General features: G+C 43.7%; 1 protein-coding gene and 2 non-coding genes across 4 annotated transcripts in view; 2 read left to right on the top strand and 1 right to left on the bottom strand.

Annotated features, from left to right (window-relative positions):
• The window catches only part of ARHGAP10 (Rho GTPase activating protein 10), a 358,558-nt gene that overhangs the window by 75,397 nt on the left and 257,603 nt on the right, over positions 1–25,558 (top strand). For both annotated transcript variants that reach the window (XM_043902572.1, XM_043902573.1), the window contains exons 2-3: positions 17,493–17,588; positions 17,662–17,723. In XM_043902572.1, coding sequence (XP_043758507.1) covers positions 17,493–17,588; positions 17,662–17,723 — 158 coding nt within the window. The remainder of the gene's footprint in view (positions 1–17,492; positions 17,589–17,661; positions 17,724–25,558) is intronic.
• TRNAG-UCC lies at positions 3,066–3,138 on the bottom strand. The gene has a single exon. It is a non-coding gene; the product is annotated as a tRNA-Gly (tRNA).
• Positions 10,760–10,832, top strand: TRNAG-GCC. The gene has a single exon. It is a non-coding gene; the product is annotated as a tRNA-Gly (tRNA).

Consider the following 25,558-nt stretch of genomic DNA (forward strand, 5'->3'; position numbering starts at 1 on the left):
TAGGAGCCTGAAGAAAGGGTGATACTCTCTTGTACTGTGTACTTGTTTCTTTTTTTCTGCTTTTTTCTTCCTCTTTTCTACTCTTGGATTTTTGCTGAAAAGGTAAAATCTCTGATCCCTACTGAAGAAGGAATTACACGTATTGTGCTTTGTAGAATTTTTCCAGTCAGTTATGCTAAAACACTTGCCTCGGCAATCCATGTGCTAAGATCATTTGCTGGGAATTTGGAGTAAAATTTCATTAAAAATTCCATATACTATAATCATTTAAAAAAAGCCTATGCAGTATAATGGTTAGGTTTTCAAACCTGCTTCTCTGATCCATGATGCGTGTATTATATTAATAGTTAAGCTATGATGCCACTGGTGAGATAGTAGTCTGAATGTTAATAGTGAAGTAACTGTTGATTGACTTAGAAGTTGTTAGCATTGGACAGGGACCCTTTTGGACCACTGTTCTGACCTCCCACCCTCAGCAGTATCTCCCTGATACAAACACTGAAGCTATCTCATAATTGTTTTCAGTGAGGAAGCCCATTGCATTACAGTTGGCAAGTTCTGCTTTATCCTAAACCAGATCTGCTTCCTTCAGCTTCTTCCTATATTGGGTTTTTTAGATCATGTAGGGTGAATCGAAGAATTGTTTTAATTAACATCCCCCACAATTCAGGAGGGGGCCCCCAGGTGGCTCAGTGGTAAAGAATCTACCTGCCAATGCAGGAGACGTGGGTTAAATTCCTGGGCTGGGAAGATCCCCTGGAGAAGGAAATGGCAACCCACTCTACTGTTCTTGCCTGGGACATCCCGTGGACAGAGAAGCCGGGCGGGCTGAGTCCGTGGGGTTGCAGAGAGCTGGACGTGACAGCACATCTACACAATTCCCAAACAGAAGTTACGACTCTGCCTTTCTAACAGTGAGTCTTCATCAGTGGGGGTTTTGGACTCATCATCCTCTTAACTTTTTTTTTGGATGTTCGGGTTTTGCCAGTGTCCCCTTACAGTGTGGTCCAAACAAAGCACAGTGCCCCAAAGTTTTCTTACTGAGGCAGGGGATATTACTTCTTAAAACAAAACCTCCCACTCCTGGGCATATATCCAGAGAAAACTCTTAATTCAGAAAGACACATGCACCCCAGTGTTTATAGCAGTGCTATTTACAGTAGCCAAACTAAGTGTCCATTGACGGATACATGGATAAAGATGTGGTTCATATATACAATGGAGTATTATTCAGCCGTAAAAAGAATGAAATTGTGCTATTGGCGGCAGCATGAATGGACCTGGAGATTGTTATACTGAGTGAAGTCAGTCAGAGAAGGAGAAATATTGTATGGCATGGGGAATCTAAAAAGAAATGATACAAGAGAACTTACTGAATCACTTTACTGTACACCAGAAACTGACGTGGCATTGTAAGTCAACCGTACTTCAATTAAAAAAAAATTTGCTTCCTCTCTCAGCTTCTCTTTTTGTTGTGTCACCCAGACAGGATAACTTAGTAATCTTTGATTCATTAATTTCATTTGCTGCCATTTGTTATAGAAAATCCAGTATTATTCCCAAGTTGTCAGTGTTGAAACTGAAGCTTGAATGGGTGGTCACTTGCCCAGGTTCACCCAGCTGGTCACCATTGACGCTAGTGCGTGAGCCCCAGTCTGTCTGACACCAGAAGTCATGTTCCCAGTCACTGCGCTTTCCTGTCACCAAGGAGCTTTGTGATTAGACTTTTTCAAAGAACAACTAACTGTACTTCATAAACTGTGTCAAATGTTCAGAGGTTGGCATATCTGCTGCCAGTGGTGCTTATACTGGCTATCTGAGTGTTTGCTCTGCAAATGCTGCTCATATGATATCTCTTTTGTGGGTGCAAAAGAAATTTGTCATTTTGCTATGCCAGGTTATTTACGTTCTCCCCTTTTGGGGGGAATAAGGGAGACGCAGCAGTAGTGGGTTCTTCATTTCTTTTTTTCTACCAGTGTATGAAAGGGCTCATCCACATGCTTGCAGAGATTGAATTTTATGGTTTAAAATAGTGTTGGCCATCAAGTGTGAAAGCCGTGATTTAAAAATTCCTTTCATCACTGGTGACATTGAATTTGTGTGTGTGTGTTTATTTGTGGATGGATGATGTACACCCACACGGGGGAAAGCCATCTGCTTTGCTGAGGCTGCCAATTGGAATGTAAGTTCTTCTGGAGACACTTCACAACGAAACCTAGAAATGAGACTTAATGTGCTAACTAGGCATCCCCAGGCCCAGTCCAGGTCACACGTAAAATAAACTATCACAGACAGGCATGTTGAGATCTCTGCCTATCCTGATGATCAGCTGTCAACTGTTCTTTGGTTCTGTTTGACTTCAGCTTGCTTTTTTCTGATCATAAAATTAAGTATTGCTAAATGAAGACTATTTTGGAACTAATGAAAATCACTGGTAACGATTTTGGTGGGGGGCTTACATTCCAAACTGTTTTGTGGGCACGTGTGTACCTTTCTCAGGCTTTAAGCAGCTTCACGGGTTGGCCATGTATCTTATTTCTTCACATAACCTCCCTCTGTGAGCAGGGCGTTTGTGGGAGGTCCCTGTGTGTGGCAGGATGGCCCTAGAGACCTGGGTTGTGTGGGATCTGCTGTCCAGGGTCTTGGTCTGTCTGTTGGCCCTGCCCTTGAGGAAGCCTGAAGCCGAGAGGCAGACCTCACAGACCTCACCACCCAGTCTGCACACTTGTTTTCTAATAGCTTTTCCAAGCTTGCTGTCTCCTCCTTCCTGTTGGCTATGGGTTCCTCCACATAGCTTGTTCTTATCCCGGGAAGCTTTCCTTTCCTGGGGGCTGGTCCCAAAACCTTTGCTGAAAATTTCAGACCTCTCCTCTAACATTTCAACACCATCTAGAAAGACTCTTTGATTATCTGTGTGTATGTTGTAAGGGCATTGTGAGGAAAGCATCTCATGGCCATGTTTGTGTTTCATGTGGTGAGGTAGCAGGTTGTGTGTGTGTGTGTTTTCTTTTCCCAGTGTTTTAAAAGTTTTTGGCTGTACCTGCTGCTGGCGTGTGTGACTTTAGTTCCCCGGCCAGGGATCGAACCTGTGCCCCCTGCATTGGAAGCACAGAGTCTTAACCACTGGACCACTGGGGAAGTCCCAAGGCAGCAGATTGTGATAGTTTAAAATGAAAGCTGGCTCCTGGGTTCAAATCCTGGCTCCATAACTTAACACTCTGTCTTCTTGTGCTTGTCCATAAAATGCCGTGGGAAATGCTTACCAACCTGGGTGTAGGGAGGACTGAAGGAGCTAATAACATGCAAGGTATTTCCTTGGAGCAGTGACCAGCACATCTGAAGTGCTCAATAAATACTTGATGGCGAGGCACACACCTAAACCATTTGGAAGTGCTGAATTGCAAATGGTTTTCTAGCCAGTGATGAGTGTTGCCATTTCTGTGTGTTGAGCACAGTTCCTTACGTTAAAATTGCCCATCTTATGGACTGAGGCCATGCCTGTTACACTTTTTTCAGTGGACTGGTTTTTGCCCTTAGGGACTTTTTTTGTGTGGAATTTTATATGATAGCATAGAAAAACCTTCAAAATTAACTTTGGCCTTTAAAGATGTGGTGTTTTTTCTGTTTTTTGTTTGTTTGTTTGTTATGTTTATGGTTGTATCATGTGACATGTAGGGTCTTCGTTCCTCAACCCAAAGTACCCCTTGCAGTGGAAGCATGAATTTTAACTGCTGGACTGCCAGGGGAGTCCCAAAGATGTGATTTTTTTTTTTTTAATTACTTTTTAGAAAAAATTGAACTATAGTTCATTTACAGTGTTGTGTTAGTTTCTGGTGTACTGCAAAATGATTCAGTTGTATATACATGTATATATACATTCATATTCTTTTCCTTTGTAGTTTATTATAAGATACTGAATATAGGTCCCTGTGCGATCCTGTAGGACCATGTTGTTTATCAGTTTCATGTATAATAGTGTGTATCCCCTAATTCCAAACTCCTAATCCTCCCCCATCCCCTTTCCTCTTGGGTAACCCTAAGTTTGCTTTTTTTTAGTCTATTTGTGTTTTGTAAATAAGTTCATTTGTGTAACTTTTTTCCAGATTCCACATATAAGTGGTAGATGTCTCTGACTTCACTTAGTATGATAATCTCTAGTTGCATCCCTGTTGCTGCAAATGACGTTATTTCAACTTTTTTAATGGCTGAGTGATACTCCATTGTGTGTGTGTGTGTGTATGTGTACACCGCATCTTGTTTATCTATTCATTTACTGATGGACATTTAGATTGCTTCTTCCGTGTCTTGACTATTATAAATAGTGCTGCTATGAACATAGGGGTGTATGTATTTTTCTGAGTTAAGAGTTTTTTTTCCTGAATCTGTGTCCAGGAGTGGGTTTGAAGGATCATACGGCACCTCTAGGTTTTAGTTTTTTAAGGAACCTCCGTACTGTTCTCCATAGTACCTGCACCAGTTAACATTTCCCCCAGCATTGTAGGAGGTTTCTAAAGGGAATGTTTTGTCCTCCCTGGCCTCGCCTGTGGGTAGTCACTCATGTCCTCTGCCAACCACTGCACAGCTCTTAGCAGGGAGGGTGGCCCCGCTCACAGCCTCTGGGAGGAGGTGTCTCTCCGAGGACGTCGGGCTCGCCCTCCTCTGCTGTCCCTGGGCTGGCTGATGTGCGGGGAGGGGTCCTAGACAGCTGCTCGTGTCACGGCCTTCCGTGGGAAAGATGTGAGCAGGGCCAGTTTGAGTCTCCTGAGGATTTCACTTTGGGAACGAAGATGGGAAAGGCAGCGGGAGCTGAAGTTGAAAGAATGCGTCTGAGCTGATGTGAGGATGCTGGAAAGGCCCCGGCCTTCCAGGAATGGCCAGGCTGCAGACCCTCTGAGGCAGCAGCAATTCTGACAAGAGGAGTTGATGTGAAATAGAAGAAAACACCCGATTCCAAGTGGGAGGAAAGTAAACACTCAGAGAGAAGCCGCATGGTATTAACATCAGAGAGACGGTCCCAGGGCAGACTGTACTGCAGGTTCTCGGGACAAGTCGTTCACTATTTTTTTCCCCTGGCTCTTTGCAGTTATGTTCTCGTGACTTGTCTTTATTGCTTGCATTCAGAGGCCCTAACTTACATAGCGCACAGAATATATGGAGTCCTCTTTCCATCGCAGGAATTTGCCTCATTTTGTTCATGGTGCCTCACTGTCTCCCCTGTGGTTTATGATATGAATTTAACTCATTTTGGGGAACCCTATTCACCACCCCCCCCCCCCCCCCCGCTCATTCTATGCTTTGTTTTTCTGATGGCTTTAATTTTTTTTTTTTTTGGAGTTTGTCTTCTGCTGAACTCCACTGGAGTGTGTCATTTTGACTCTGTGCAGAATGGATGGTGATCGCCCATCCAGTGGGGGCCGTGGACTTCCTTGGTCGGCGGTCACATCCTCTCATTTTATCCCATGCCCAGGGCTGTGCTGAGTGAATGGCAGTGCAAGTCATCGGGCATTTCTTGTGGCATTTCTTGTGAAATGCTTGATTTGGGGTACAAACGGGGAGGTTTTAGCCCTTCCTTAGAGTGAGTCATGTTTGATTCAAATAACTTTATTTTGCAGGAAACGAGAGGCTTCCCTGATGATCCAGTGGTTAAGGCTCTGGCTTCTAGTGCAGTGGTGTGGGTTCAGTTCCTGGTTGGGGAAATAAGATTCCACATGCTGTGTGGCATGGCCAAAAGTTTAAAAAAAAGATGAAAAATACTAAAGGAAATGAGTATATAAGTGTTTGTGAGAAATGGGAGACTTAAACCGTGACTCTTGGCTTTGGTCAGCAGCTGAATATCTAGTCCGCGCAATGAAATGGTGACACGGTGGCCGAAGGGTGGGAAAGCTTATATTCTTTCTGTCAGGTGATCGCTGGACATCTAAATCCTGGCTGATATTTATTTTGGACCTTAAGCATATGCTGTGGTTAACAAGGCAGCTTGTCTTGACATTATCCCCTGTATGTGGTTTTATTTTTCTTTTCTGTCTCCCCTTCCTTAAGATATTTTGGAAACTACTTTGTTTGCCAAGTTACTATATTCAGTTCCGAAATGTTTGAATAATATTATGTTTTGTCATTGAGCTTAAATCCTCGATCTGGGAAAACAGTACTTGCAAATAGCCTTCTTGTCTTCTGTATATTACCTTGAACCTCAAGGTTACCTATTTTTCTTAAGAGAAAAATATCATGGTATATTTTTTTCTTAGGGCCTCCATAGCAAAAATCCTACAGATGGGGCGGCTGAAGCAATGGAAATGTATTGTCGCATAGTCTTGGACATTAGAAGTCCAAGATCAAGGTGTCAGCAGCAGAGGTGGCTCATTCCCAGGGCTGAGAGGGAAGAATCTGGCCCAGGCCTTGCTCCTTGATGGTAGATGGACTTCTTCTCCCTCTTTCTCTTCACCTTGTCTTCTCACTTTGCATGTTTCCGTATCCTTTTTTTTTTTTTCAAAGGACACCAGTCATTGAATTAGGACCCACCATGATGACCTTGGGACTTCCCAGATGGCACTAGTGGTAAAGAACCTGCCTGCCAATGCTAGAAACTCAGGTTCAATCCCTGGGTCAAGAAGATCCGCTGGAGGAGGGCGTGGCAACCCACTCCACTATTCTTGCTTATTGTGTCTTTTTAGATTCCACATATAAGTGATATCATACAGCAGTTGTCTTTCTCTGGCAGACTTACTTCACTTAGTATAATAATACCTGCAAGTCCATCCATGTTGTTACAAATGGCAAAAATTTCATTCTTTTTAATGGCTGAGTAGTAATCCATTGTGTATTTATACCACACCTCCTTTATTCCTTCATTTGTTGATGGATACTTAGATTGCTTCCCTATTTTGGCAGTTGTAAATTATGCTGCTGTTCACATTGGGGTATGTGTATCATTTTGAATTAGTGTTTTGATTTTATTTTTCAGATACCTACCCAGGAGTGGAATTGCTGGGTCATATGGTAGTTCTATTTTTAGTTTTTTGAGAAGTCTCCATACTGTTTTCCACAGTGGATGCACCAATTTTCATTCCTGCCAACAATGTGTGAGGGTTCCCTTTCCCCCACATCCTGGCCAGCATTTGTTATTTGTGATCTTTTTGATAATAACCATTCTGACAGGTGTGAGGTGATATCTCTTTGTGGTTTTAATTTATATTTCTCTGATTAATGATGCTGAGTATCTTTTTATATGTCTGGCCATCTGTATATCTTTGGGAAAATGTCTGTTCCGTTCTTCTGCCCATTTTTTAATCACTTTTAAAATATTGAGTTGTATGAGCTGTTTATATATGTTGGATGTTAACCCCTTGAGGATCTTAAGATTTGTAAATATTTTCTCCCATTTACTAGGTTGTCTTTTTGTTTTGTCAATGGTTTCCTTTGTTGTTCTAAAGCTTTGAGGACCACCAGTTTTTGTTGCTCAGATTTAGGTACTTCTCTGGATGTGTCAACGATCCTAGTTTTCACCATCCATTCTTGTTATTTAGCTTTTGTTGGTCCATCAGCATTTCTTGTTTTCTCATGTAATAGAGAAGGTAGAAGTTGAGAGTGTGTTAGCTGGTTATTCTTTTTCATGCTTGAGCACTTCGCCTTATCCCGCAGCATGCGTGTGCATGCACACACGTGTGTGCATGTGCACGTCCTTTGCAGCCCCTCTCTGGGACGTGCTGTTCAGCTGGTGGACCATGTATCCCTCACTCGGCAGTGTACCTGTTACTGTCTTTCTTTGCCTCACCAGGTTCTACCAAGAGTGAATTCTGGACTAACGTCTGGGTTTTAGTTAGTGCTCTCCTTGAACTAGGTGTGTGAAATTGAGCTAGCTGTCCACAGTTGTGCTTTCTTCCCTGCCTGCAGAGTGAGGGTAAGACTGTCTGTGATTTTCAGATTGACTCCCGTAAGATCTGGTCTCACTGGGGAGCACTCAGTGGGAGATGGGGATGCATCAGGCAGGGTTCTTCATCCTACCTCCACCTGAGCAATTGTGAGTATCTCTTGGTTCCACTGTTGACTAGTTGTGTGATCTTGGGTGAGTTGCTTGACCTGTGTGCCTCAGTTTCCTCCTCTGTAAAGTGGGCATAATGACAGAACCTGCCTCTTGGAGTTGTGGTGATACCCAGATGAATCAATAAATGCATGGTGGTTAGGAGAGTATCTGACATCATCAGGTATGGTAGGCAGTGTAATGACTCTCCAGAGATGTCCCTTCCTAATTACTGGATAACCTGTGAATGTTATCTTAGGTAGAAGAGACTCTGCAGTTGGGATTAGTTAAGGATCTTGAGGCGGTGAGATTATCCCGTGTTATCATGGTGATCCCATTGTAGTCATGGTGGTCCTTAAAAGAGTAAGAGGAGGAGATGTAATGACAGAAGTAGAGGTTGGAGGGATGTGATTGATGGCTGGGGGGCATGAGCCAAGAATTGTGGGCACCCTCTAGGAGCTTGAAAAAGCCGGCAGCTGTATTCTCCCCTAGGGCCCCGAGAAGGAACATAGGCCCGATGGACCCAGTCTGGACTTCTGACCTCCAGAAATAGAACATAATAAGTTAGTATTATTTTAAGCCGCTCAGTTGGTGGCAGTTTACCTTAGAGCAGCAATAGGAAATGAATATAGAAGTGTTCGCTGTTTTCTCTGTCCTCCCTGTAAGCAAGATTTTCTTTGAACGAAGAGATGTGTGGCCCAAGTTTGAATGAGATGTCGTTCTCATCTGACAGCCTGCCGTGGCAGCTCCTCTCTCGTATACACACCCTCACCGGAGAAGAGTCTCCGAGTCTGCAGAGGCGTGCAGCGTGGCTGAGGGCTGGAGTGAGGCAGGGTGGGGCGGTGAGGATTGGGTGGTGGGCTCCCAGGTGTCCTTGCCTGTGGGATTCTCTGCATTGCCAGATCATTCCCTTCTGAAGTGTTTTTCGCAATGACTTGATCACGTTGGTCAGCAGTATCTGGTTGTCTGTCATGCCCACATTGGGTCTTTTTTCTAGTTTTTATTTATTTTTGGCCATGCGGGGTTTTTTGCTCCTTGTTAGCGTTTCTCTAGTTGGAGCGGGTGGGGGCTACTCTCTAGTTACAGGTGTGCGGCTTCTTATTGCACTGGTCTCTCTTGGGGAGCTCAGGCTCCAGGGTACTTGGACTTCCGTAGTGGCAGCTCCTGGACTCTAGAGCGCAGGCTCAGTAGTTGTGGCCCGCAGGCTTAGTTGGGCTTCCCTGGTGGCTCAGATGCTAAAGAATCCGCCTGCAGTGTGGGAGACCTGGCTTCAGTCCCTGGGTCAGGAAGATCCCCTGGAGGAGGGCATGGCAACCCACTGCAGTATTCTTGCCTGGAGAATCCCATGGACAGAGGAGCCTGGCGGGCTGCAGTCCGTGGGGTCACAAAGAGTCGGACAGGACTGAGCGACTGAGCGCAGCACAGGCTTGGTTACCCCACAGTCTGTGGGATCTTTCCAGATCAGGGATCGAACCCATGTCTCCTGCCTTGGCGGGCAGATTGCCGCTGAGCTGCCGGGGAAGCCCCTCCGTACTGGGTATTGAGTCCTGGTTTATGCATTTGTTTCGAGGCATCTGCATCTTTGTGGACTCAGCTCGTGTTCCTTTACCCCCGACGTTTGTCAGTTCAGGCCATTCTATTACTAGTGACTTGAGATGGGATTTATTCTGTGAATAAGAAGAACTCTACACAGGCACTCTAATTGGGCTGGAATTTGGAGAGTTAGGGCTAGGAGGGCTTTAATCTAAGAGTTGCACCGATGGTACTGGCCTTTGAGCTGCTCGAAGTGTAGCCTGTGATGTGGCCTTCAGGCCGTGACTAGCCCAGTAAGGCATTCTGGGCTCGAGAGACATTTGCACCACTTAAAAAATCTATCATATGAGTTGTTTTCTTTCTTTTTTGACTAATACAGAGAGGCCAGAATGCTATTCTTGTACACGGTGCTGCAGTCAGTTCTGTAAATCTGGAAAAACACAAAGGAAAATGAGAAGCCAGTCCACAGTCCTGGAGGAATTTTGTTTCACTTCCAAGTTCCTTGGATTAACATCAGCATTATTTCCTTGGCATGAATCTGACGTGAAAGAAATTAAGTTCTTAGAGTCTGCACCCTGTTCTTCTCTAAATAAAACGCAGAAGAATTTGGGGACGTGTTTTGATGTGCAGAATGGGTGGTGGCACTTGCCTTGGCAGAGCCGGTGCATATTTGATAATCTAGTGATTTCAGTCTCTACATGCTGAGGAATGTGAGCTTCTAGGTGCAGTTTGTCCATTTGGAAAAAGAGTTTAGAATTTGATACTGTTGGTGAAGAATCCTGAGTTTCAAATTTAGTGAGTGAGGAAGGTACATTTATTGGCTGTTTCATTTGCCATCTCAGACCCAGAATTAGAGAGCATGCCATGGTTCCTTATGTGTTCCAGTTATAGTGGTTTGGTTGATGGGACTGGAAGTTGCACAGATAGTCCTGTAGTTACAACCTTATTCCCAGGGCCAGGCTTGTCACTTCAGGGGCTCTCATGTACCCAGAGGGCTGCCTGGCAGTGACGTAGAACAATCCGAATAGAGAGGTTTCCCTTCCTTCCAAGTGTCTGTATGTGTCTAATAGTTCAGAACTACTAGGTTCATAGGTGGCTGTGCTGTAAGAAGTAATCTTCTCATTGGTCAAACCATCAAGGATGAGTGGGGCAATTCCAGCCAGCGTCTGGAGGCTCTCTAAACCTGGATTTAAACTGTGGTTGGGGACTTCTCTGGTGGTCCAGTGGCTAAGACATTGCACTGCCAATGCAGGGGACCCAGGTTTGATCCCTGGTCAGGGAACTAGATTCTACATGCTGCAACTAAAGTGTGGTTGGATCTCTCCATGTGGAATTCTGCATCTCAGACTGAGTAGGTCTCAAATACAACTCCTCATCTCTCAAACTTCTTCTAACCCTGGGGAGAGTTTTAGTGCCTGTATTTTTCTCTTCCATTTGTCTGCAGATTAAAGACCTAAAAGTTCCACTCTGGGAGACACTGGAAGCGGCAAGTTCAGTTGAAAGAGTGCAGATCCCTTTAATTCTTTTAAGTCAGCTGTGCTATTTGTGCACACACAGGCATCGTATTGGGCTTCCCAGGTGGCTCAGTGGTAAAGAATCCATCTGCCAAGGCGGGGGACAGAAGAGATTCGAGTTCGATCCCTGGGTCAGGAAGATCCCTTGGAGAAGGAAATGGCAACCCACTGCAGTATTCCTGCCTGGGAAATACCATGGACAGAGGAGCCTGGTGGGCTGTAGTCCATGGGGTTGCAAGAGTCAGACATAACTTAGAGACTAAATAACACCACCAACAGCAAAGGGTTCATCTTATCCAGTGGTATGTGCCAGCCTTGAAGGTGTTCCTGGAGAGTAGTGCTAATTTACCATCCTTGGGAATTAGCGTGTAGGAGAGGATGAGGGACATAGAAGCATACAGTATATGAATTTTCCATTTAGTTAGAGGCATTCAAGAGAACTAGTTGAGATCTGTGTAAGGGCCCTGGGAATCATGTCAAATCTGAAAAGTCAGAACAGTGTGATGGAGAAGACATCAGTAGAAGCTTGAGAGACCAAGGAGTTGATCCTTTGCCTCCAGGACATAATATGAGCAGTCTAAAGAGGTCTGTGACCTTGATCAAGTCACTAATCTATCTCTGAACCTACTTAACCCATTTGTAAGATAATGTAGCGTCAACACTCACCCTACAGGCTGGTTATAAGAAATAAGTGAAATATTATTTGTAAGTCCATTAGCACAGAGTATGCACTCAACAAAGGTAGTCACAGCTAGTGGGCCCTTCATTACCTTACCCTAGCAGAGGAGTGCTGCCAGCCATTGTAACTTGTTACTTAGGCTGGTGGAGTTTCTTGTGCTATGATACACCTTTATCTTTGGCACAAAGCATCTTTGTACTTTAATGGACTGTACTAAATGTAGTAAACTGGCTAACGATTTTGTTGTGTCTGAAAAGGCAGCAGAGGTCTTGGAGTATAAACTACATGAGAGAATGTGCTCTGCTGTGCCTAGTCGCTCAGTCGTGTCCACTCTTGGCAGTGTCATGGACCGTAGCCTGCCAGGCTCCTCTGTCCATGAGGATTCCCCAGGCAAGAATACTGGGGGGGCGGGGTGGGGGTTGCCATGCCCTCTTTCAGGGGATCTTTGCAAGCAAAGGGTCAAACCTAGGTCTTCTGCATTGCAGGTGGATTCTTCACTGTCTGAGCCACCGGGGATGTGAAATGTACTATACAGACGTCCCTCGTGGTCCAGTGGTTAAGAATCCATCTTCTAACGCAGGGGACATGGTCGGGGAACTAAGATCCCACCTGCCTCAGGGCAGCAGTGCCTGTGAGCCACAACTAAGACCTCATGCAGCCAAAAACAAACAAATATTTTAAAAAATGTACTACATAACAAAAAAGGTGATATATTTGTGATGATTAAATGGAACTGGAGTTTGGTGTGGTGAGATTTTTAAGCAATAAGAAGTTTTCATAATGAACTCTTAGTAACACTAGAAAGAAGTCAGTGGAGGGGAAAATGATTATATTCTAAAATAAAAATAGATGTAACTATAATACCTAGCACAGAGGTAAGAGAGAAAAGTATGGTATTTATAAAGGAAGAAATGTATCATATTAGCTGTGCAAATATGATTCAGTTCAATTCTGCTGTTATAAATATTTTCAACTGATGAGATTAGGAATTATGAAATTAATGTTGAGAAATGGATGCATTTAAATTATAGCTTTCTGGAGAGTATCTTGCCCTGGCATTATGAAAGCATGCTTCTTGAAGTATTCTTTGATATAGTAGTTTTGGATAAAATACTCAAAGGAAGAGACTCCAGAGGGGAAAAATAGATTTTATACCAGCATTTATGGTTCTGTGGGCTTCTCTGGTGGCTCAGATGGTCAGGAATCTGCCTGCAATGCAGGAGACCCAGGTTCAATCCCTGGGTGGGGAAGATCCCTTGGAGAAGGGAATGGCAACCCACTCAACTGTTCTTGCCTAGAGAATTCTCTGGACAGAGGAGCCTGGCGGGCTAGAGTCCATGGGGTCATAAAGAGCCTCTGACACGACTGAGTGACTAACGCGTGGTTCTGTGTGTATAATGTAAACATTTACATGTTGTTTTTTCCCTGGTGGCTCAGATGGTAAAGCATCTGCCTACAATGTGGCAGACCCGGGTTTGATCCCTGAGTAGGGAAGATCCTCTGGAGAAGGAAATAGCAACCCACTCCAGTACTCTTGCCTGGAAAATTGCATGGATGGAGGAGCCTGGTAGGCTACAGCCCATGGGGCTGCAAAGAGTCGGACACGACTAAGCAGCTCCACTTTCTATATATGGCATATATAAATAAGTACATAGAGACTTACACATATAAACACACAAATGGAACCAGTTACATGCCCCTGTTGAGAACTGGCAAACGTTAGCAAAATGGAATAGGATCAAGTTATTAAAAATGATAATAAGCCCACACGCTCACTATTTGGAGATAGCTGCATGAATTGAGAAGCAGACTGTGTGGTCCCTGTTTCAAAGGCACAGGGAAGCACAAGGCTGCCAGCTGCTGCCTCAGGGCCCAGAGAAGCTGAGGTAGGAGGAGAGAGAACCCCGAGGAGATACTGACTAAATGAGGCAGTTTCGGGGGAGCAGCGCCGCGAAGATCGCGCACTGTGGAACAGAGTGGGGTGTAGGGCACAGGGGTGATGATGTTGGGGAGGGCGGTGCGAGGGGGAGGTTTCTGTGAAGGAGCCAGCCAGATGGGGGTGAGGGCAGAGAAGGAGCCCTTCCAGGGTGGGACCTCACTCTGAAGCCTGGTAGTCTGGCTTGTGTGAACCAAGAACAGGCCGGCATGGCCAGTCCTAGGGATTAATTGTATGTTTGCCTGGATTAACTCTGGACTGGCCACAATAGCCAGGGTTTATACTTTTTTAGAAGATATATACCTTTATTATTTCATTTATCATGCCCCTTGACATATGGCATATTAGTTCCCTGACCAGGGATCGAACCCGTGTACCCCCCTGCTGTTGAAGTGCAGAGCTTAACCACTGGACTACCAGGGAAATCCCCAGGCTTTACATTTTTATGATTTAAACATTTTTATTGTTTAGCTGTGAATTTTTGGTGGAAATACAGAAATATGTGAACCAGGTGTATGCTTTAAAGAAGAATGAGAAAGCAAATATCCACAGACTCACCACTAGGTTACAAATTAAAATAACCTTTGAATCCCCTCATAGCAGTCTGCTACATCCTCTGCCCTTGTCCCCAGTGGTGAACATCGTGTGGCTTTTGAGAGAATGATTCACTTAGTGTTTTTAATTGTTCTGTAATTTTGTGACCTGTGTATGCAACCTAAACATGAGGTTTAGTGGAGCTTGCTTTGAACTTTATGTGAAACAACCATACTGTGTGGATTCTTTCGCGACTTCCTTCTTTCTCTCCAAATTGTGAGATTAATCTGTGTTGATGCGTGAATTTATATTGTAGAAAGTACACATCTGTAAGTGCACGTGTGCTAAAGTTTATCTTAGGAATTTACCTGGAAGGACAATTTTAGGTTGTAGGTTCTCATCAAACTTATTAGATAATGCCAAAGTACTTAAAAAGGTAATTATATCAATTTTTGGGCTTCCCAGGTGGCTCAGTGCTAAAGAATCTGCCTGCCAAGCAGGAGATGCATATTCTATCCCTGGGTCAGGAAGATCCTCTGGAGAAGGAAATTGCAACCCACTCCAGTGTTCTTGCCTGGGAAATCTCATGGACAGAGAAGCCTGGTGGGCTGCAGTCTGAGGGGTTACAAAGAGTCGGACATGACTTAGTGACTAAATCACCACCACCACATACCAATTCTTACCCTTGCTGGCAGTAAGTGAAAATTTTTGTTGCTTCACTTACACCAACTCTTGAGGTTGCCAGACTTACTGATTTTTGTCAACCTGATGCGTGTACTGAGGTATGTTGAGGTTTTCCTTTCATTTTTATAATCACTAATGAGTTTGAGCACCTTTTCATGTGGTTTTGGGGCCATTTGGATTTCCTTCATTTCATTTTGCAAAGGGCCTATTCAAATGTTTTGCCCAATTTTTTATGGGACTTTCTGCCTTCCCTCAGTGACTCATAGCTGCTCTTTGTACCTTTGTGGTATGTGCTTTTTCTTTACTCTTTAATGTCTTTAAAATTTTAATACAGTCAAATTTCATTAACCTTTTTATATTAGTCTATTTATTACTTAGTAACAAATCACCCCCATGTCTAGTGGCCTAAGTGGCAGTCTTTATTTCAGGTTGGACTCTGCCCGCTGGGCAGTGTGATCTCCTCTGGGCTGCCTCCTTTGAGGCGGGAAGCTCTGCTTCTATGGGTGGGATGTCTGACCGATGGGGCATAAGTGAGGGGCCTGGGCCACACATCTTTTACCATTCAGGAGGCTAGCTGGGGCTTGATCACATGGAGGCCAGAGGCTTTCAATGGAGTGGAGCAGGGATGTGCAGAGTTCTCAAGCTGGAGGTTCCGAATTAGCAGTGTCACTGTCATCACATTCTTTTGGCCACAAGGCCAGCCCAGATTCAGGGGGTGGGATAAAACTCTACCTATTGCCAAAGGAGCTGAGGAATCCCATTGAAAAGAGAAGCTCCTACAAAGGAGGGGTGGAGAATGAGACCATGCTTGCAACCCATCACATTTTACATTATGGTTGTGCTTTTGTTCCATACTCCAAGGGTAAGAAATTACGATCCTGTGTCACCTTCTAAAAGGTTTCTGGTTTAGCTTTGGAAGAATGAGGTTTCCAAAACCGTGATAGTGGAGGTTGTTGATAATGAGGGAAGCTATGCATATCAGGGCAGGGGTTCTAGGGAAAACCTTTCTAACTTCTCCACAATTTGCTGTGAACCTGCAACTACCCTAAAATAGAATCTGTTAAGAAAAAACTTAAAAGCACTTCCCTGGTGGTCCAGTGGTTAAGAATCCACCTGCCAGTGCAGGGGACCCGGATTCCGTCCCTGGTCTGAGAAGATTCCACACGCCACATTCCACAGGGCAGCTAAGCCCGTGAGCCACCGCTACAGAAAGCCCACATGCCACAGGAAAGACTCAGCGCCACCAGAAAAAAATAAACAACCAGACCATGGGAGCGGCTGCCAGAACTGGTGAGGGTTATTAGGAAGTTTAAGAAGTGGGGAGCAGCAGCTTGTCAGGGAGGGGATTGGAGAATCATTGTGCTTAATGAGTGGAGGTAAAGAGTTGGTTAAAAAGCTTTTTTTTTTTCCAATGTAAAAATAAGAAATTTTTTCTTTCACTCTTTGCTTGTTAGCTATAATACAATGACTAAGAAAGAGAAGCTTTTTGCTGCTACCATCTTACACCATCTTATTAAAAACAGCCCTCAGTGTTTATGACCAGTGCTTCGGTTTCTTGTCCGTGTTTGCTTTTTGTGTGAGTGCTCTGATCAACAGTTACGGACTGGTGTTTTGCTTTTTCAGCTTTTCTATTTGCTTGACAGGAAGTTTTAACTTAACACAGTCTGTCAGTATTCGTTGTAGTGAGCCAGGGGCCACACAGGCTGCAGGCACTGGGGAGCAGCAGCTTTTAGGGTGCTTTAGAAACAGGATTGTACCCTGTCAAGGGCATGGGTTTTGTACAGACGACTTTGGAAGCGATCAGACCTTTGCTGTTGTAGTAGCTGTGTGACATAGTGCTAGTTATTTAATATCTCTGAGCTTTGGCACTCCATGGTAAAATGGGGATAGCCTTTATTTATCTCTTAAGAGTATTGAGTGAGGTTAAAGAAACACATATCTTGTAGCATGGTGTGTGGCCTGTAACATAACTGTTAGCCTGTTACAGAAGTAGAACTATTTCCACTATTTTCTATGAATCACCAATTAGGAAAAAAAAAATAGATGAGGCCCTATAGGTCTTTTGGCGAATGAATTCTTTCTGCCATTTAAGCTTGGCCTTTGGCTTACCTCGCTGCTGCTGTTTGCTTTGAAAGCTCTTTGAATCCTCTGGGTTTCTCCAGCCAGAGTTGGACCATCAGTTAAGGGCATCTGGGGGGCTGACTGGGCTTTGAGATGTTTATATTTGAAATCTCGGCACCTGGTTGGATGTCATCAAGCCTCGGGACATGCTATCAGGTGTGGTGTGCCCCTGGTGATAGCTGGAACTTTAGAATTGGCCCACGTTCTGATCTGTGTGAGTAGAGAACGGGAAAGTGCTTTTGGGAGCAGTATAAATCTTTCTCCAGCAGCTGCTCCATCCTAGAACATCGCAGACAAACTCCCAGGGAGTGCCCAGGCGGGATGCCGGGCCCCGTGGCTGAGGAGCTGGGTTGGGCCTTGTCACAGCTCATGTGGAGGAAAGCTCCACAGCTCTGCTGTCTGAGGAGGAATCAGTTCATGCTAAAGCTTGACTGGAAGCAAGGACGCCCGTGGTCACTCCCTCTTTCTTTCCAGGTCTCTCGGCAGCCCAGCGGAAGTTCGCGCACTCCCTCAGAGACTTCAAATTCGAGTTCATCGGAGATGCAGAGACCGATGATGAACGCTGCATAGGTATGTAAAGACGAGGTTTTGGTTGGCTTTCCTTTGCTTTGGCCATGAAATAATGATGCCTTTCTCCTTACAGATGCTTCCTTGCGTGAATTTTCTAATTTTTTGAAGAATCTGGAAGAACAGAGGGAAATCATGGTGAGTGATGGGTTGTTAATGAATATGTCCGTCTTTAAGTGGGGGGAAATCCAGGTGTAGAAGCTGGTTCTGGGGGAGGTTTTGGTGTGTTTATCTGTGGGTGAGTAGTACCTGGTAATGGAAAGAAGCCTGGGTGGGGTTTGGGGAGCCTGGATTTTTAGTTGCCTGCTGGCACCGCTCATGGTGAGATCTTAGACAAGTTTCTGAACCTCTCGACCAAGGGCCTGTGTCTTCATTTGTAAAAAAGTGCTTTGAAATGTATCAACACTTCCTAGATTTTTGTTAGCCCTGGAGCAGTTGCATTGAAATAAGTCTCACAAAGAATCATCTTAACATATCAAGAAGACAAAAGCAGGAAACTTATGGAGGGACTTCCCTGGCGGTTTGGTGGTTAAGAATCCATCTGTTAATGCAGGGCACATGGGTTTGATCCCTGGTCTGGGAACTAAGATCCCATGTGTCTCGGGGCATGTAAGCCTTTGAGCTGCAACTGCTGAGCCCATGACACAATTACTGAGCTTGCATACCTTAGACCCTATGTGCTGCAACAAGAGAAGCCACTGCAATGAGAAACCCACAGGCTGCAACTGGAGAGTGGCCCCTACTCACCCCAGTTGGAGAAAGCTCATGTGCAGCAAAAAAGAGCCAGTGCAGTCAAAAATTTCTTTCCTTAAAAAAACAGCAAAAAAACAACTTATGGGGAGGCAGAGGGATAGCAGGGCAGTGTTGGAACTTGCCTCATTCTGTGGGTTTCTAGGCTGTGTGCAGAGGAAGAGAACTTGAACCTGCAAGACTTTAAAATCCCACTTTGCCTTGAAATACACGATCACGGCAGTAGCAGTAACAGCTCCCCTCTGTTGAGTGCTCTCCATGTGCCCAATGCTATGCTGAGTGCATTATGTGCATGATCTTTCACATGAATTCTGAGGGCATTGAATAGTGTTTACCAACATTTCTTAAAAGCTTGTGTCTTCCTCCTGACATTCATTGACTCAACAGAGATTTACAGCAGAATCCCCTTTGGATTATGATGCACTGTATCGTCACCAGTTTTTTCAGGCCTTGAAAAAAAAATGACAGTCTATTTTTTTCTGTGTTCTTGAGAATGAGTACTTCCTAGAATTATGTTAAAGTGTAAGTGTGTAAGCTGGAGGAGGAAATGGCAACACACTCCAGTGTTCTTGCCTAGAGAATCCCACGGACAGAGGAGCCTGGCGGGCTACAGTTCTGGGAGTTGCAGAGAGTCAGATGTGACTGAGCGACTAAGCATGCACACGTAAGTGTCTGAGTGAGATCAGCTGTGGTGGTAACACTGCTGATCATGACAGCTAGGAGAACTGACCTTTACCCTCTGCCTGGTACTGGTCTAGGCTGTGTCCCTGTTACTCAGGCCTTTAATTCTCATATCAGCCTTGTGATCCAGACCCTGTGATTGCCCCCTGATTCACAGATGAGGAAACAGGTGCAGCACCTTGCCCAGGATGACGTGGCAGCTGAGGGCCGCAGTCAGGTCAGGCTAGAACCAGACACTCTGAACTGCCTGCCAGCGCAGCCAGCTTCCTAGATGTAGCTGTCACAAGGCCAGTTGCTGGTCGGGATTTCTAGCTGGTAGAATTGTAGTAGGAGAAGGAGGAGCAGAGCACTGATTGTTTTACCCCAAGTTGCACAACCAAATGTTGTTTATTAAAATCTATCTGTATTAAAATTTTTTTTATTGGTGTATCGTTAATTTACAATATGGTATTAATTTCAAGTGTACATCATAGTCAATCAGTTATACATACACAAATACATCTACTCTTTTTAAGATCCTTCTCCCATATAGGCCATTACAGAGTATTGAGTAGAGTTTTCAGTGCTTGCTATACAGTAGGTCCTTATTAATCTATTTTATATGTGGTAGAAAGCACTGATTTTTTACTTAAAATAACCAACACCAATGGCCTCTAAAGGCTTTAATGTAATTCACACTGCACCCTAAATTCTGAGATGATTTGTGTCTGTTGTAAATACTGAAGTGGGCACGTGAAGGTACTGTGTCTGCATTGAGTTTTTTTCTGGCACAAACTGACATATTCAGCTATTATTAATATGCCCCTATAGTCACTGATTTTTCAGCTCTTTGGAACAGTCTAAATGTCAGAGTGGATAAAAGTAGCGCCATGAAATCACCCTGTTAGTGCATGAAGTGGGTGTGGGCGTGTGGGTGGGGAAAGCGCATGTTCTTAGTTAATGTTAATAGTATCAGTTTTTTGTTCTCAGCCCTCTTTGACATTTAGTCCTATTTCCTGGGATCCGGAGCATTCTGCATATGCGTCTGATCTGCTTTTGTGTTTCAGTTGCTGTTGAGAATCTGAGCACGCAGAGGCAAGCCGAGCAAAGTCCCTGCCCTCAGGGAGGTTACAGTTTGGAAAGGAGGGTGGTAGACAAACTTATTGTGAAGTAGCAGTAGGTGCTACAAGATAGAATTGAGGGAATCCCCTGGAAGTCCAGTGTTTAGGACTCTGCTCTTACTGCTGAGGGTCTGGGTTCAATTCCTGGTCTGGGAACTAAGATCCCACAAGCCACCTGATTAGGCCAAAAAAAAAAAAAGAAAAAAAAAGAAAAACAAAATTGAGAAGGGCAAGGAGCCAGGGAGCGGGATGGGGCACCATTACCTCTAGAGTGGTGCGGGAAGGAAGTGGAGAACTATGAAGGCATCTTGGTACCCGGGGTGGGGAGAACTTTAGGCAGAACGGTGCTGAAGTTTAGCTCTACAGAAACACAGGGTTCTGTATCCGTGGGGTTTGCCTTTGCAGATCAAAAATATTTGAAAAAAGATTCTGGCAAGTTCCAAAAAGTAAAACTTGCATTTTCTACATGCTGACAACTCTTTGTCTATCATATACATTGTATTCACAACTATTTACATAGTATTTTCATTAGACTTTATTGTGCTTTTCAGATATTGTGCTTTTATTGCAGGCTTGTGGTGACCTTATGTTAAGCAAGTCTTTAGGTGCCATTTTTCCAATGAAATTTGCTCCCTTTTTGACTCAGTCACATTTGATAGTTTTTGTTAAAGTTCAAACTTTTTCATTGTTAATACATTTGTTGTGGCAGTCTGTGATCAGTGATCTTTGATGGGACTATGCCAAAGAGATCACGACTCAGTGAAGGCTCAGATGATGGTTAGCATTTTATAGCAGTAAAATGTTTCTAAATTAAGGTATGTACATTGCTTTTTAAAGATATAATGCTATTGCACACTCAGTGAACTCGTGGCTTAGACGGTAAAGAATCTGCCTACAACACGGGTGACCCAGGTTTGATCCCTGGGTTGGGAAGATCCCCTGGAGAAGGAAATGGCAAGCTGCCCAAGTATTCTTGTCTGGAGAATCTCATGGACGGAGGGGCTTGGTGGGCTACAGTCCATGGGGTCCCAAAGACTCGTACATGACTGAGCAACTAACACGTTCACTTTCATATTAAGAACATAGCTGTGTATACTGACTGGGAAATCACAAAATGTGTGTGACTTGCTTTATTGCAACATTTGTTTTATTACAGTTATCTGGAATTGAGCCTGCAATTCCAGTCTTTTAAAATTGAACCTCTGAGGTCTGTCTGCTTGTATTACATATTGCAAGTCATCTAGAGATGATTTAAAGTATATAGGAGGATATGTATAGGTTATATGCAAGTATTATGCCATTTTTATGTAAGGGACTTCAGCATCCTTGGATTCTGGTGTCTGTGGCGATCCTTGAACAGTCCCCACTGGATTCTGAGGGCCAACTATATCTCTGGTTTCTGTGCCTTGAGACAAATTGGCTGGAATGTGGTCTTAGCTCTGGGCTGTCTGATAAAGAAAGTGTGGTTCTTAGAGCTGTTGGGAAGCTGGCCTGTTGACTGACTCTTAAGCTGTGCTGGGGGTTGCCTGGGCCTCTGTCTCAGGCAGAATTAGGGTAACAGGGCTGGGTTTCCAGTGCAGGGTAGAAGTAAGAATGGGATGCTGTCTGTATAAGGTCATGAACCTCAGAAAGGAGTGGGACGGCATGTCACAACCCATGTGTGGGGATCGCCGCCCCCAGACAGCAGGATACAAACCAGAGCCAGAAAGCAGTGGAGGGCGGCCCCCACCAGCCATCGCATGCAGCGGACACCTAATGCTTTCTTAAAACTACTATCTAAACTTTTTAGTTTGGAAAATTTTGAGCATGTGCGGGCAGAGAAATAAAATTAAACTACACATCCTCAGTGTTCACCTTCAATAGCTATTGCCACATAGCCAGTCCTGTTTCTCCTGTACTCCTTACCACCCCACCCCCATTATTTTGACAGAAAGTCCAGTATTATATTGTTTTATCATAACTCTCAAAGATAATGCTCTTTTGAACCACAATATCCTTGTCAAAGATGGGCTAAATAAAGGACAGAAATGATATGGACCTAACAGAAGCAGAAGATATTAAGAACAGGTGGCAAGAATACACAGAAGAACTGTACCAAAAAAGATCTTCATGACCAAGTTAATCACGATGGTGTATTCACTCACCTAGAGCCAGACATCCTGGAATGTGAAGTCAAGTGGGCCTTAGGAAGCATCACTGTGAACAAAGCTAGTGGAGGTGATGGAATTCCAGTTGAGCTATTTCAAATCCTGAAAGATGATGCTGTGAAAGTGCTGCACTCAATATGCCAGCAAATTTGGAAAACTCAGCAGTGGCCACAGGACTGGGAAAGGTCAGTTTTCATTCCAATCCCAAAGAAAGGCAATCCCAAAGAATGCTCAAACTACCACACAATTGCACTCATCTCACACGCTAGTAAAGTGATGCTTAAAATTCTCCAAGCCAGCCTTCAGCAATACGTAAACCGTGAACTTCCAGATGTTCCAGCTGATTTTAGAAAAGGCAGAGGAACCAGAGATCAAATTGCCAACATCCACTGGATCATCGAAAAAGCAAGAGAGTTTCAGAAAAACATCTATTTCTGCTTTATTGACTGTGCCGAAGCCTTTGACTGTGTGGATCACAATAAACTGTGAAGAATTCTGAAAGAGATGGGAATACCAGACCACCTGACCTGCCTCTTGAGAAACCTGTATGCAGGTCAGGAAGCAACAGTTAGAACTGGATATGGAACAACAGACTGGTTCAAAATTGGGAAAGGAGTACATCAAGGCTGTATATTGTCACCTTGCTTATTTAACTTCTATGCAGAGAACATCATGAGAAATGCTGGGCTGGAGGAAGCACAAGCTGGAATCAAGATTGCCGGGAGAAATATCAATAACCTCAGATATGCAAATGACACCACCCTTATGGCAGAAAGTGGAGATGAACTAAAAAGCCTCTTGATGAAAGTGAAAGAGGAGAGTGAAAAAGTTGGCCTAAAGCTCAACACTCAGAAAACTAAGATCATGGCATCTGGTCCCATCACTTCATGGCAAATAGATGGGGAAACAGTGGAAACAGTGGCTGACATTATTTTTCTGGGCTCCAAAATCACTGCAGATGATGACTGCAGCCATGAAATTAAAAGACGCTTACTCCTTGTAAGGAAAGTTATGACCAACCTAGACAGCATGTTAAAAAGCAGAGACATTACTTTGTCAACAAAGATCTGTCTAGTCAAGGCTATGGTTTTTCCAGTGGTCATGTATGGATGTGAGAGTTGGACTGTAAAGAAAGCTGAGCACTGAAGAATTGATGCTTTTGAACTGTGGTGTTGGAGAAGACTCTTGAGAGTCCCTTGGACTGCAAGGAGATCCAACCAGTCCATCCTGAAGGAGATCAGTCCTGGGTGTTCATTGGAAGGACTGATGCTGAAGCTGAAGCTCTAATACTTTGGCCACCTGATGCGAAGAGCTGACTCATTTGAAAAGACCCTGATGCTGAGAAAGATTGAGGGCAGGAAGAGAAGGGGACAACAGAGGATGAGATGGTTGGATGGCATCACCGATTCAATGGACATGGGTTTGAGTAAACTCTGGGAGTTGGTGATGGACAGGGAGGCCTGGCATGCTGCGGTTCATGGGGTCGCAAAGAGTTGGACACGACTGAACGACTGAACTGAACTGAATCCTTGTCACACCTAAAAGTAAACAGCAGTTCCTTGAGATTACAGAGAATTAGTCTTTTTCCCCTGATATTCATTTACATTTTTGTCTCTCCTATTACCTCCTTCCCATAACAGTTGAATTTGTTGGAATCTGGATCCAAAGACACTGCATTTGATTGATAAGTTTCTAAGTCCCATTTAATATATAGATTTTTCTTCTTGTCTTTCCCTCTTGACTGAAATTCCTGATATTGTTCCATTTGTTAATAGCATTACTACGTGAGTTATCAGTGAGTTATAATAATTAAATGAATAATGATGAATGTTAAAAAAAAATGGCATTTAACCCATGTTGACATTATTTGGTGTTTCTGTCTAATCTTGGTAGTCAGTGATTACTTGGTTTTTTAACCATGAAAATTGCATGGTATCATTATGGCTACTTTTGTTACATAACCTTTGATCACTTAGTCAACAAAAAATCTTTGAGGCTTTATCAGACTCCAGCCTGAAACTTTTGAGTAAGAAAAGATAGCTCCCTCAACAAGTGTCCAATGTGGTCTTGAGTAACTGATAAAAAGTGAATTAAAATATATTATACTAAGTGCTAAACAGAAGTAGAGGGTGTGGTTGCCTGGAGACGTGAGTAGTGAAGCCTGTGCTTGCTGGGAAGGGCTTTATGAAAGAAGTGGTATTTGAACTGGAGTTTGTGGGGTAGAGACTTGGGGGTGGGGTTCTTTGTAGAGTTTAACAAACTCATACCTGCAAACACAGTGACAAGGAAGTTTTTTCAGGAGCTAAAATGGATGCCAGTACTTTCTGAGAACTTTGGAAAATTCTTGTTTTTCTTAAAATTGTTACAAAACAGCAGCATGTTAAAAGTCGCATATTAAAAAAAAAGAACATGGAAGATGACAGCTGTAACATAGAGGTAGGCATACTCTGGTTCCAAGAGTTTAACAAAATCTTCATGTCACTTAATCTTTAAAAGTTATTAGTCGGTAGACATGTGAAAAGATGCTCAACATAATTAATTATTAGAGAAATGCAAATCAGAACTACCATGAGGCATCATCTCATAGTGAGCAGAATGCCCATCATCACAGTATCTACAAATGAATGTTGGAGAGGCTGTGGAGAAAAAGGAAGCATCCTGCACTGTTAGTGAGAATGTAAAATGGTGCAGCCACTGTGGAGAACAATATGACAGTTCCTCCAAAAAAGAAAAATAGAGTTACCATATGATCCAGGGATCCTCCTCCTGAGCATATATCCGGACAAAACTATGATTCAGAAAGATACATGAACCCCTATATTCATACAGCACTGTTTACAATAGGCAAGACATGGAAGCAACCTAAATGTCCCTTGATGGATGAATGGATAAAGAAGATGTGGTGTGTGTACACACACCCATACACTGTAATGTTACTCAGCCATAAAAAGGAGCAAAATAATGCCATTTGTGGCAAGATGGATGGAAAAAGAGGGTATCATGCTAAATAAAGTAAGTCAGAAAGAGACAAATACCATATATCACTTACATGTGAAATTAAAACAGGACACAAATGAACCTTTCTGTGAGACAGAAACAGACTCATGGACATCAGGCTTGTGGTTGCTGAGGGGCGTGTGGAGGAATGAAAGACTGGGAGTGTGGGATTAGCAGATGCAAACTCTTACATATAGACTGCATAAACAGCAAGGTCCTACTCTATAGCACAGGGAACTATATTCAATATCCTGAGATAAACCATAATAGAAAAGAATATAAAAAAGAATATGCATAA

Source organism: Cervus elaphus, chromosome 5 (genome assembly GCF_910594005.1).
Source record: "Cervus elaphus chromosome 5, mCerEla1.1, whole genome shotgun sequence".
Lineage (NCBI taxonomy): Eukaryota > Metazoa > Chordata > Mammalia > Artiodactyla > Cervidae > Cervus > Cervus elaphus.